Below are 12,976 nucleotides of genomic sequence, written 5' to 3'. Positions count from 1 at the left end.
TTCCAACCAGTGCCAGGACCAAGCGGCTGGGAGGATGCCCCGGACAGGGCTCAGGGCCACTTTTTCATGGGAAATGTGTCTGGAGCCTCCAGCCCAGCCCCAGCTCCGCCCTGAACGCCTTAATCTCTTTGTTATACCCCAAACCTTGAAACCCACCGAGCCGTTCTCCCCCTCGGGAGGTATTTCTCGGTTTACAGGTGACGCTCGGTGGGAAGCTGCTCCAGCACTTGCTTGGCAGGACCAACCCTCAACCGCATCCCCCACCGCGCTGTCTCTCCAGGCCCAACCCAGCCGCCCGGGGCCGTGAAGCGCTTCTCCCCTACGCGGAGCGGGAGGCGGCGGGCTCGGCCCCTGCGGCGAACGGCGGGGCCAAAGGCGCCTTCCCCGCAGCCTGACGGGGCCCGATCCCCCGCGCTGCGGCTTGCGGGGACGGGACGTCCCAGCCCCGGCTTTCCCTCTGATTCCCGGCCCCGGCCCGGCCGCTCCCGCCCCGCCCGGCGACCCCCAGCGCCCGCCCCGCCACCGGAAGCGCCGACCCGGACGTCGTTTAGAGGTCATGGCGGGCAAGATGGCGGCGCCCAGGCGGTGAGGGGAGAGGGCGGCGGGAGCAGCGCTGCGGCCATGAGCGCTGCCCGCCGCTGCAGCCCGCCCCGGGCGCTGGCAGGTACCGCCGCCCGCGGGGCTGCGAGGCCGCGGCGGGGTCTGGGGGTGGAGGGGGGCCGCGGTCGGTGGGGGGGGCAGGGCCGGTGCCGACCCGGGATGACCCCCGGGCTGGGAGTAATGCCTGGGGTTGCTCTATATAGTGATATACACAGGTTGTACGTCTCTGTAAGTGTCCCTCCGTACCTGTACCTCTATAGAGCTATAGGTGTCGTGTCGTACAGGCGTGTCCTTTTCATGCATTTGACTTTGGTGCTGCCCTGTGTCAGCAGCTTCCTCTCAGTGCTGCTTGTGCCATTTTGCCGAGGTAATTTTATTGATAGCATGTAGAGCCAGTCATAGAAGAAGAACCGAAGAATGCCTCCCTAGGGGGCTAGGAGATGTGGAAGAACTCGCCCAAACCATCAGGCCAATCCTCTGCTTTCAGTTCTTTCTCCTGGTGCCTGCAAACGTGTTTCTCCTGATCTGAGCAGCCCCAGTTCCCTTTTTGGGGGGTGTCTTGTGTCACAGCTGGTGACATTGGAGTCTGAATTAGAAGCAAATTCAGTGGCAGAGAGGGAACTGGAATCTAATGTTCTAATTTTTTCTTTAATTAGGGTTATTTGTCTGGCATCTGAAGAACACTGGAATACGGCAGGTACCATGCCAGTTTGTGCATCTGTGCCGCGTAGCCAATGGCAGATTGGTTACATTTCAGTACTTTAACTTTCTCAAACGAATGGTAAGTCAGGGAGTTTATTTATCCCATGTTTCTCATTCTTTAATTCATTTTGTCCCGTGTGATAAGTCCAAATGGAGATTCGTTGATAAAAATAGTATTTTTTTATATCTACGAAGCTCAGGCAATTCTAAGCGTCTCCTTTTCTGCGTTGCTTCAAAGTTAAACACTTGGGATCTAAAACATTTGAGGTTAGGGGAAACCCGCTGTGGCAAGGATAATGCCTTGGGCTGCAGTGTGTCCTCTACCTGACCAGAAGCTTCCTGTGCCTTTGAAGTGGCGTGCTCATCTCATGTTGAGAAGCGTGGAATGAAATTATTTTCAAAGTTATTTGTTAAAATGCTAATAAGCAAATCAAATTTTGGCTAGCATTCATATAAGTGATAGATGGAACATACTCGTGGGGTAGTGTGTTCTGACTGAAGAGTTAATCAATTCATTTGAATCAAAACTCCTGAGCTCGTTAACTTAATGGGTTACATTCTATGGCCGGTTGTTAATTTTAGGTATTAAAAGAGCTGTAATTATCATTCAAACCCCTGAAATTGTGTCGTCTTCTTTGAACAGTTGTAGCACGTGTAAGAGGATGGTGGTAAAAGACATATTTTGCTCCTCTCTGAGTTGTGTCCTGTTCATTGTATTTAGGAGCTATATCTATGAAATACGGATAAGACTTAAGTCTTACAGCTAACTACTCCTTTGACCACAAGGAGCACGTACATCTATTGGTATTTTTTGAGCTCCGTTCCTGTGTGAAGCAAGAGATCTCTTGCGGGTCTCTCCCACGCTTCTGGGGATCACCAGCACTTCCCAAATCCTTTTTTCTTGCTATTGATTTCATCTGTATTCACATCATTCATACAGGGTTTCATGTCTCCCTTTATAATTATTAACTTGTACTTTAAACCATGATTAATTGAAAGCTCAGTCTTTTTATGTCTGTTGCTTGAAATACATTGAATATTTTGGGAAAGAAAATACATAGGAGAAGCTAAATGCTCTTTTTCTTACTCTTGTGTTTTATTCTGCAAGAGTTTTAAAAGAGAGGAGACAACTGTCTTTCCTTTCAGTATATGTTCATTTGAACTCCTGTTGAAAATTGTTAAGCCTCGTAAATTAGCATAAAGTTTGGGCTAAGTAGTAATAGCCTAATGTGGGTGACGATTTTATGTCGTAGGAGGTAAATTGTATATTCTGTCATTTTTCTGATTTTTTTTCCCCCCCCGTATCTTAAAGATACAAAACGTTTAGTGCTTATATTTGGAAACTGGAATTGTTTAAAGATGAACTGATTGACTGTAAATCTGCCTCTGTAATATCTTGTCCAACTTCAGAAACTTTTCTGCATGTGGAATAAGTGTTTGAAATTCAGGCTCACTCAGTCGTGTCATCATAGGACGTAATTCTGCTACCAATAAGAATAATATAATTCATGTTGTTAATGACCTGAAATGTACAGAAATATCTTCTCAACTATTCATCTTAACATTTCTCATTCTATTCAGTATGTAACGCAATACAACAAAGACCTCAGCCAACGAGCCAAACCCAAGTCAGATTCAGTTGCATCTCCTTTTCGTGAGCTTCAGCAATTGGATCAAGAAAAAAAGGTTATACACAAGATTAGACCAATTTCACCTGTTCATCAACCTTTGTCTGAGACATCAAGCAGAAATGAGCTGAGAGAAGTGAAGTCAGCTGCAGAAACTGAAGGCTCGGTTGCACCAGTAAGAGCAGAACCCAAAGAAGACAGACAGTGGAAAGAAATGAAGCTACGTCTGGATGATTTGCCAGGAATTTTGGCACGCTTGTCCAAAATCAAGCTTACAGGTACTATACTGGTCATTTTTTCTCTTCTGCACATCCTGTTTGATATCAGAGTTTTTCAGCATTTTACTGGTACTGCGTAGGCTTTTGTGTGATAATTCCCGCTTGACTGACGCAAAGTACCCAGGTCAATTCCATCAAATGTGTGCAGGGAAAAATTGTTTTATGAAGTGTTTAGTGGTTTTCTCATTAAATTTGTTTAAAAACAGTGAGGAGGAGCTTGTATCGTATTGCCAGCTAGCTTTTGGGAATCATAAGCAAGCGTTAGTACAAAAAATTCAGTGAAACTGGATTAGGAAGTGAATTTACAAGCATTGTAAAGTAGTAGTATTTAAAGTAGTCTTGTTTAAGTTTACCAATGTTCTGGCTTATTTACTTAAGTTTCACTTTAGTAATGCTTATTGTGAAATTGGTACTAAAAGTACTAACAAAAGATAATATGAATAATTTCGTATCTTATAAAGGAAAATGTTTGTGACCAATTAGATTTTCTAAAATAAGGTATAATTTATTTTTCTGGTCAGTGATTGTATCTTCAAACCAGCAGTTTGCCTTGCAGCCTAGCTACATTTTCCCTTACAGTAATACTTAACAACTGTAGATTACTTCATTACACATTGGTAGTGTTATATATACTTTAATGTCTAAGGAAACTAATGTTCTGACCGTAGACTTACATCTTCTCTGTATGGAGGCCAAGAACAGAAATATAATTTCCTAAGCCCCTACTGTGGTCCTCTCTCCAGTGGGTGAAATAAATTCTTGATAATAAAACTGTTGTTTGCCGTAACCATTTGTTGTAATAAAAATCCTGAATTCAGTTTCCATTTTGAAACTTTTTGTCTTGCGATATATATTTTCATTGCTTGCTTCTCCATGGAAAAATTGTACAGACCGCATACAGTGTACAAGGGTCACTTAGATTTTTCTCTAATAAAAAGCCGTATAGTTCTCAGTGTTGATGAGACATCTCATCTTTTGGACTTGGCAAAGCTGATCTTGTTTGTATGTCCAAATGATCTTCCTCATTATTTTTTAAAAAGCTCAGGTGTTTATTTTATGCTGGTAAAGAGTTGGGTTAGTAGACTCGAGGGATGAAAAGCTCATCTTTTGATACTTTACCATGCAGCTTTTACCTCTTAGCCTTGGTAGTTTCAAATTTAGGTATATAAAACTCCTACTGGCACATTCAGTGGTTACCAGGATTATTGTACTTCAAAGTTGCAACAGCTTTGTCCACATACAACCTCAACTATTGCCTCTTCTTTATTCTTGCATAATACAGGTCTTGTCTCTTTATCCCCCGTGCCGTTCAGTTTTGGTAATATTTTGGTTTTGTTGGGCTCACCATGGATAACTTAAGTGCTATATGAACGATTTGCTCTTCTGGTGTATTTTCAGTGAGGTGATTTTATTTAAGTGGCTCTTCTATGTGAACTTGAAAGCTGGCTAGTTATTGAAGTAGAATTAAATTTAAAAAATCTCACTAGATCCAGAAATTAAAAGTTAAAATGCAATGATTTAGTGACCACCTTAAAAAGGAGAGGGAGCGGATGAACTGTGGTTGCTAATGCTCCTTATGGGTAAGCTCAGTGTTAATCCTACGAGTATTACTGGTGCTGGAGCATTACGGGTGCTCCTCAAAATGGGAGTTTCAAGAACTACACCAAGATGGAAGAGTGTCTTTTTCTAGAGAAAATAATTTTATGGGCTGCTTTTGCTGTGTGGCCTCCCTATTGCTGCCAAACTCTTCAACAGCTTCTGGTAGGCTCGTGTTTAACTGCAAAAGGCAATATTGACCGGCAAGAAAGCACCGCGCTCATTTTAAAATAAGGTGTTCCTTGAAAGCTGTAGAGGGCATTGGTTACAGAATTTCAAGTGCTTCAGGCTTGTCAGTTGTTTTCTATGAGTTTGCATTTTGAGATGTGCCCTTCTTGATACAAGGTGAGCGTAGTAAACTTTGTACCTGTTGAGAAGGTATAGAGATAGAGAAAAAAACCTTAACCTCTCTTCTCGTTGGGATCTTTATGTGTTTGGCGGAGGTGGTGATCTGGGGTGTGGAGATTTTATTGGAAGTAGGAAGTGTAAAAGAATAAATTGGGTGAAGAGGGGCTTGTACGAGGGGAGTTCTCTTGTTGGTCTTTATTGGTCATAGAGTAGTGTGAGAGATGCACAGGAAACTTATTGGGTGTAGTGTGTGGAGCAAGGGAATGGAACTAGCTTTTTTCCAACTTCTGCAATCATTTAGGCAAATTATATATTCTCTAAAGAATATGGCGACGCAGTTCTTTGATTTTATTTTTTTATAAAGCAAAATAAGCTCTCTGAGGTCGGTTTTTAAGTTACAAATGACACACAACTCCATTCCCTTCACCCATGAAGTTCTGATAGATCTCATATCCTGTGTGTTTTTCTTGGCAGGCTCCCTATTTATACTTTTTAGAGTATGAAATAACAAAAAAACAAACTCTGCATTATGCTAAAATGGGACTTCCTTATGCCCTCCTCTTTTCCCGCTGCTAAAGTAAAGAGAATGTTTGTTTGTATTCTGAACTGTAATTCACCTTTGAAAGGAAATGAGTTTAGCGATTACCATACCCTCCTGCTTCATGTAAACTGCCGCTCTTGTGACTCTGCCATTAGAAGCTTTGCCTTACCCAACAGGAAAAGATTTTTGTTTATATTCTTTTGCCATAGAAAACAATTAGGGAACTTTTAATTACTTGTCGTGTAACCTACCTTTTTGGGTTCAATTTCCATCCTTTCCCTTCTCTGTGGTGTTCTCTGTTGGCCGCTGTCTGAACAGCTGTGTCTTACCATCTAGGCACTTGGCAAGCTAATGCATGTCTGATAAGTTTTCAGAATTATAAGTGTCATTGTTCTCAACTTTATCCTAAAGTTCATGCGTAGCTGAAAATAGAAGAGAGAGATGTGAGGGTATGGTAATAGGAGGAAATTCTAATAATTTATAATGCAAACACAGTAAGAGTTTTGGGTTGTCTCATCTTAAATTTAGCTTCATGTTTGCATTTAAGTAATGTTTTCCCTAGTGATCACAGATGAAAACTAAGATGAGCTATGTGCAAAAACACTGGAAAATTAAACTTCAGTGTTTAATTTGGGGGAGTTGGATGAAGGCATGATATGAAAAATGCTGAATGTTTTTGTGAGATATTTCTCTGTGGTTTCTGAACATTTCCTCATCGTTGCTCCTGTTAAAGGATGTCTTCATGTTGGTCTTTTGGTGAGGACAACCAGCTATTGATGTATTGCACCTGATGTAGCACCTGTCTGAGAAGTGGATGTATCAACATGGATCAGATGCAAACTTAACTGCTAATTTCTAATCAGCTGCAGAATTTTTAATCAAACTTGCAAGTTCATTGAGGAAGGGGCTATGTCTTTACCATGTCTCTATCTCTGCTCTGCCTGGAAGAGCCGAGTCCTGACTCCAGCCTACCATAACATGGATCTTCTTTAGAAAGTCATACTAGAGCCCATGTGTTTTAAATATTTATCTACCTTTCCTTTATCCTGTGTTTTAATGTACTACAGTTAACACTTTTATTTCTGTTCACAATCATATTAGTTTGTCTGAAGATTCTTCTTCATTCACAATTGTGTATTAACTGGTTATTATTTACCCACATGTCATATGCGAAGTCACAGTCTCTCCCCCAAAACCTTTATATTCTTTTACGACATCTCATTGCAAGGTACTTTTAATTTCCAACTCTTAGAAGGTGTTTTAGAGTTTTGGTAGTATTTTCTTCAAAGTACGTTTTAATAGTCAATCCATTGAACATTGCTTTTCTGTTCTGATTACTGAAAACTTTGTTTCGGATCTCACCAGAAAAACTTCTGCACTTGGTGTCTTGCTTTGGTTTAGCGTGTGCAGTATCTGTGCATAATCACAGGGACCAAAAAGGGCCGCTTCTAACCCAATCCATTTTCCCTCAAGTCAGGATCACCTTTAGGTCTGTCATTCCTAACTTGATGTTGCTTTGTCTGTTCCTAAACCCAAGCAGGGAATATACAGCTTTCCTGGGCAGCCTGTGGCAGTGTGTTACCGCCCTTACTGCTGAAAAGCGTCTCTAACAGAAACCCTCCTTTGCTTCCCTTTAAGTACGTTACTATTTCGCCAAACACCAAGAAATCTGGAAACCTCCTCAAAGTAAGCTTATATTTTGCCGTGCTTCTCTCATTGAGGCTGCGAGACGTTGTTTGGTTGTATCTACCGCTCGGAGAGTTCAACCTAGTGTCCTATTAACATGAGGTGGGAAGAGTTGAGAGTAAATTATCTCTGGTTTTGTTGTGGTCTATACCTTAGAGCTATAATAGGCCAGGCTGTTTACATCTATGTAAATCTGGAGTCATTAATCATCTTTTAATAGAGTCATTCCAGGGTTTATTGTAGTCAGATCAGAATCAAATCTATTGTGTTCTTGGCACGTGTAATGTGCATGTTGTGGACAGAAGATCACAAGACTGATGTAATCAATTCTCTAGGGAGGCCCATAAATTTGCTTGATGTTTGTTTTTAAGGTAAAAGTAAATAGATGGCATTTTGACGCCATCTGATCGTTAGTAGCTTCTTCCACAGGAAGGAGGATGTGGAATTCTCCAATCAGCTGCCAAAAGTCTTTGAAAGACAGATTTGGAAGCATCTTATGCTTTGGTTTTCAAATCTTCTGTAGAATATGTGAATCTTGGCACAGAGAAAACATGTTTCATAAATTGAAATGGGAGGTTCTGGCTTGACATAAGGGGAAAAAAAAAAGTTTCACCATGAGGACAGTCAAACTTTGGAGCAAGTTGCACAGAGATGATGTGATGCTTCCATCCTTGGAGATGACAAAGCCCTAAGGGACCTGCTTTGAGCGGGAGGTTGGACTTGATGTTCGCCTGAGATCCCTTCCAGTCTGAATTACGCTGTGTTGCTGCTAGACAATGTTAGACAAAAACTTAGGAGAAGACACTGCCAGCTGCAAAATTGTGCATGGTTGCTATGTCATGGACTTACTGACCTACATTTAGGATTTACAAAGTGGAGACATATGATAATTTATGATCATTTTCAGTTTTGGAGACTAAAATAGAGCATTTTTTCATATGTCCCCTTTTAAGAAAATAACTCTGTCTCATTTACTAGAAGACACCTGGAATTTGTTGGCTGTCTTGCTTACATAGGAATTTGTGTCTGTGCGCTAGCGATCCTCTAGCGCGGGAGTGTTGAACTGGAAATGAGAAGCCCGAGACGTTCGCTACTGACTTATGGTGTGATCGGGAACATCCTGCTTCATCTCTTGGTCTGTTGCGTATTTGTAAAAGGAAGATGATGGATATCCATCCAGCTTTGCATAATGGCTCTTGACTGTTACCAAACCCCAGTGTAATCGAGCGACAGTGGCTAAATATGGTGCCTATGTTGTGTTCGTAGGCTAAAAATCTGGTAACAGCCGCTCTAGTAAATAAAAATCCATTTACTTTAGCGGAGTTCCAGTACGTTTCCATTTTATTCTGGAATAATGGCATTTATTTAAATAGTAGCTTTAATATAGCCAGAAACTTTGACAAAGATTTATCGGTATATGTCGTTTAGATTATTACTAGTCCACATTTATTCTCAGTTATAAATATGTCTCATGTGCCTGTCAAAGTAGTTCTCATTTTGTGATTATTAAAACGGTAACTATTATCCTATCAAAGAAACAAAGCTTAATAGCAGTAGCTTTCTGGCAATTTGTTTTCCGTGCTACAAGGAAAACTAATGAGATGCAGTATTATTACAGTTTATTTTTTTGCAAAGCATTTTAAAATTGTTTGATAGTGATAATCTTTTACCATCTGCTCTGTTTGTGATATGGGACTTGAATTTTATAGGATATGATAGAAAGAGTTGTTTCAAATGGTTGTCCCAAATTTAAATTTGCTTCGGGAGTTTGGCCTCCTTTAGTGTGCGGGTTATAATCAACAACAAATTTAGATGCTCCATCAGCTTTGGGAATGCTGATTTCCTTTAAGGAGTATGGAAACATTTGCAGTAGAACAGTGAAAGTGTTTCTTTAATCAAAGTCGAAATGCATGTGCTTTTGTCCTTCCATATGTACTGATATACCATCAGTCCAGGAGCAGAAAGGCAATCTAAAGCTGAATTGGTTTGCTTTGGCTTTCTACGCTTTTATTTTGGCTTGGCTACTTTTTAATAGGAGGTAAACAAAATATGGCTTAGTGATTCGCATGCTATAAATACAAATACGGGGATTTATAAAGGCAGATCACGTTACGATGAAGCCGAAGAGGAATGCAGAGACTACTGTACACTACAGACTTTTTGTATGTGTTTTTATGCTAGAAACATCATAATTCACTCTTTTTGTCACCAATCCATTAGCTTTTTCTTTTTAATTTAAGTTGAAATTGGAGACAAATGTCCCTTGTTGATTTTTTTTTTTTTTTTGTTAAAGCTAAAGATGTTTAAAAGACCAAAAATTAGGTTTAGGCTGAGATCATAAGTTTAAATCCTGGCTTCTTTCTGAAGAGCATATATAATGCCAGCTCTCATCAACAAATCTTGAAAGGATCAATTCCATCTATTATGCAATAAGGTGAAGTTAATTTGGCCCCTAAAGCACTAAACTAACAGAGATTAAAAAACAAACAGAGTCAATGACCTCATTCCCTTGATGTGTTCTCAATTAAATACACTTTTCCTCCATGAGGAAAACAGAAGAAGAAATGATCGCTTCCACGGTGAAAGAAAATAAACTTCCCAATCCAAAGGGAACCTTTTCTTATTTACTCTTGACGTGTTGGATTTGAATCGCTGGGCCGCGAGGCAAGCGGGGAACGCGCTGGTGTCCAGAGCGCTGCCCAAACAACTCCAAATACCTGATTCGATGGGATAAGTGAGAGGATGGGCCTCAGACTTTTTAAATGAAGTTCCGATAAGTCACACTGAAATGACTGGCTGAAATTAATCTAGAGAAATCAATGGGGACTTTAATTAGCGCTGTAGCCGTACGGTATTAGAATTTCTTTGAGGTCAGTGTAACGGTAATGTTACACTGACTGTTTGCCAATCCGCTCCACCTTTCTTCTGCAGTAAATGAGTTGCTGTTTTCCCATAATAAATTGGCGTAAAGTGCTCTCTAAGATAAGTTTTAATTAAATTCTTGCCTAGAAGTGAGCGTGTGATTTATTATGCAAAAAAATGAATGTAATCACTCTTAGAAATGCAAACGCCACTCTCTCACTGTCGTCTTTTCGGTGTATTTTTTAACTCTTATTGGTTATAAACCAATGCAGTTCCTGTTTTCTTGTGCGCTCTACTGAGAAGGATCCGAGGGGTTTGAAACCAAGATGCTGTTGTATTTGTGTAACAAATGGGGTCCAGTCTTTCGGAAATGATGAGTAGCTGCGTGTCTGTGTGGGGTTATAGGGCTGCATTGCAGATCGACTGGATTTTAGCGGTAGCTGAAGGGCGGCGAGAGCTGGGCGCTGCTTTGGGGCATTGAAACCGGGGGACCCCGCTTGGTACCGGGCAGAGACCCTGATGCAGCACGTTCGCAGCCTCTGAATCCATAACGGGGCTAAATAATTCCCGTATATAATAATATTATGTGTATTATTATAATAACATTCAGCTGCCAATGGATTTTAATACTTAGAGGAAAGTTTTGATGAGCAGCTAGTTTTCGTCACTGTCTTTTTAGGATTAAATCCGAAGGTTCTGAAGCAGGCACGGTTCGTAAAACTAGCACTTTGCATGTGCATCCTCGCCGGCAGGTCGCTGCTGTGACATTTAGGTTTTCATCTCAAGTAACGCAGCTTAGCAGATAATCCAGGTATTTTCAGTCAGCAAAGGTTATTTATTTGTCATTTAACTTCAGGCAAGCGGGAGACTGTAGGAATTGGGAAGATAAGAACATTTTGATTCTTTGATTTGAGCCAGCTGAGGTCTGGAACGTGTAATTACATGCAAAATATTATTTAAATACTTTCTGTTTAATAACTATTAATTTTAGATTGTAAGTTTCAAGGCCATGAGCAAAATATTCAGTAAATGTGCTGACTTTTATAGTATAAGAAATTTTTCATGTATTATTTCTTGCCAACAGTAAGGTTTCTAAGACCTATTATTTGGGTAATTACAATACTAGGATCGAGACTTGGGTAACTTTCATTTTACGCATGTGACTTGCAGTACTGTACTAAAGCTAGGATTTTGGATGACAAAACTGACAGGGATTTTTTTATTAATCCACTCAAATTTTGAGGCCTTTAAAAGCTGCTGGGTCCATGTGATGATGTGATTTATTATTTATTTTTTTTTTTTACCTTCTGCCTGAAGTTGTGCATGTGAAATGGGACCAGTGTGAGCAGATGCTTGAACAGTGAAGTTACTCCACCAGCTGTAGCCTGCGTGCACGGAGTTTCTTTTTGACTTTCTGCATTGCTTAAGTTCCCGCTATATAATGCGTACCTCGCAATTTGGGATTTTTCTTACTGTTTTTTTTTTTTTCCATGTTACATTTTGCAATGATGTGTGAGTTACTGGAACAAATGCATCACCTGTACATGTTGCAGTTTGGTCCTGTGGCAAGCTCATAAAATAGAGAATACAGAGGCCTAAGTTTTATTCTCACCTCATCTACTGATGTGCTGATCTTCTGAGTTTCTCATTTCATTCGTGACAGTTCTCCTCCTCATCTTTGCCCTCTTTATGTAGAGTTTTGGTATTAATTGTATGCAGTTCCTGGAGCTACTTTGATCAATAAAAGTAGTAAAAAGTTAGTCTGCCCAAAGGTTCTTACAGGGTTTAGCAATCTTAACCCTAGTGGTCTGTAGAAAGGAGATGGTTTCTCGTTGATGCCTTGACCTGTACTCTGGCTTGTGTTGCAGCTCTGGTTGTAAGCACGGCGTCTGCTGGCTTTGCCATGGCTCCGGTCCCTTTTGACCTGACGTGTTTCCTGCTCGCCTCCCTCGGAACCGGACTGGCCTCCTGTGCTGCCAACTCCATCAATCAGGTCAGTCCATCTCCTCACCCGTACCGTAAACTGGGGGTGTCCTGGCTTCTGAGATGCTCCCAAGGCTGGCAGTGCAGTGCCTTCAGCTGCCGCCTGAGCTCTGAGCCACTAAAACTGACACCATGGAAGGATTAAAGTCTGCGAATTAAAGTGTAGTTGCTAGGCACAGTGTGTTTATTCAGAATTGAGTTGATGAGGTTTTAAGCCTCCCAATAATAATGTTTATCTTGATAATACCGAGCATGGGTCACTGAAAATGACATAGGAATGACTGTGTAATTGGAGTATAAGAATAGCCATCGGGGCTCCAGCCTTACGAGCCTGGTTCCTCGGTTGTGTTCTTGTATGACCTTGTCGGACCTGCTTAAAGAATGGCTCAAAGCACCTTTCTGAAAGTCTGTAGTGGGACTTTGGTGGGGTTTGCGTGCTTACGCTCAGGCTGGAATCAGGGAATCCCCTGCATCTACAAAACGTACTGAAAGTCTCCATTGAGTGGTAGCTGTTTTGTGCTGCAGATGTTCTGGGTGCTTCTTTGCGTGGGTGAATGTGCCTGTGGAGCGTGGTGCTGGTGTCTCAGCTCTCCTGCAGTTCAGCTGTGAAGCAAAGTTGCTGTTAGGCTCTTCCTAAGTCCCAAAGGAATTCTGATTTTGTGAGAGCTGAACTAGTGAATGGGGAACAACGCTCGTGGTGTTGAACGGAGTTACAAAGCATAGTAGCCACATTTATAACTTTCAATTGTAAA

General features: G+C 41.2%; 1 protein-coding gene across 2 annotated transcripts in view; it reads left to right on the top strand.

Moving 5' to 3' along the window:
- Window positions 1–542: 542 nt before the first annotated feature.
- The window catches only part of LOC128917909 (protoheme IX farnesyltransferase, mitochondrial), a 110,307-nt gene continuing 97,873 nt past the window's right edge, over window positions 543–12,976 (top strand). For both annotated transcript variants that reach the window (XM_054221600.1, XM_054221599.1), the window contains exons 1-4: window positions 543–664; window positions 1,257–1,381; window positions 2,884–3,208; window positions 12,110–12,234. In XM_054221600.1, coding sequence (XP_054077575.1) covers window positions 622–664; window positions 1,257–1,381; window positions 2,884–3,208; window positions 12,110–12,234 — 618 coding nt within the window. In that variant the 5' untranslated portion in view covers window positions 543–621. The remainder of the gene's footprint in view (window positions 665–1,256; window positions 1,382–2,883; window positions 3,209–12,109; window positions 12,235–12,976) is intronic.

Source organism: Rissa tridactyla, chromosome 15 (assembly GCF_028500815.1).
Source record: "Rissa tridactyla isolate bRisTri1 chromosome 15, bRisTri1.patW.cur.20221130, whole genome shotgun sequence".
Lineage (NCBI taxonomy): Eukaryota > Metazoa > Chordata > Aves > Charadriiformes > Laridae > Rissa > Rissa tridactyla.
Note: the sequence above shows the minus strand (reverse complement) of the source record. Positions and strands in the feature narration are given on the sequence as shown.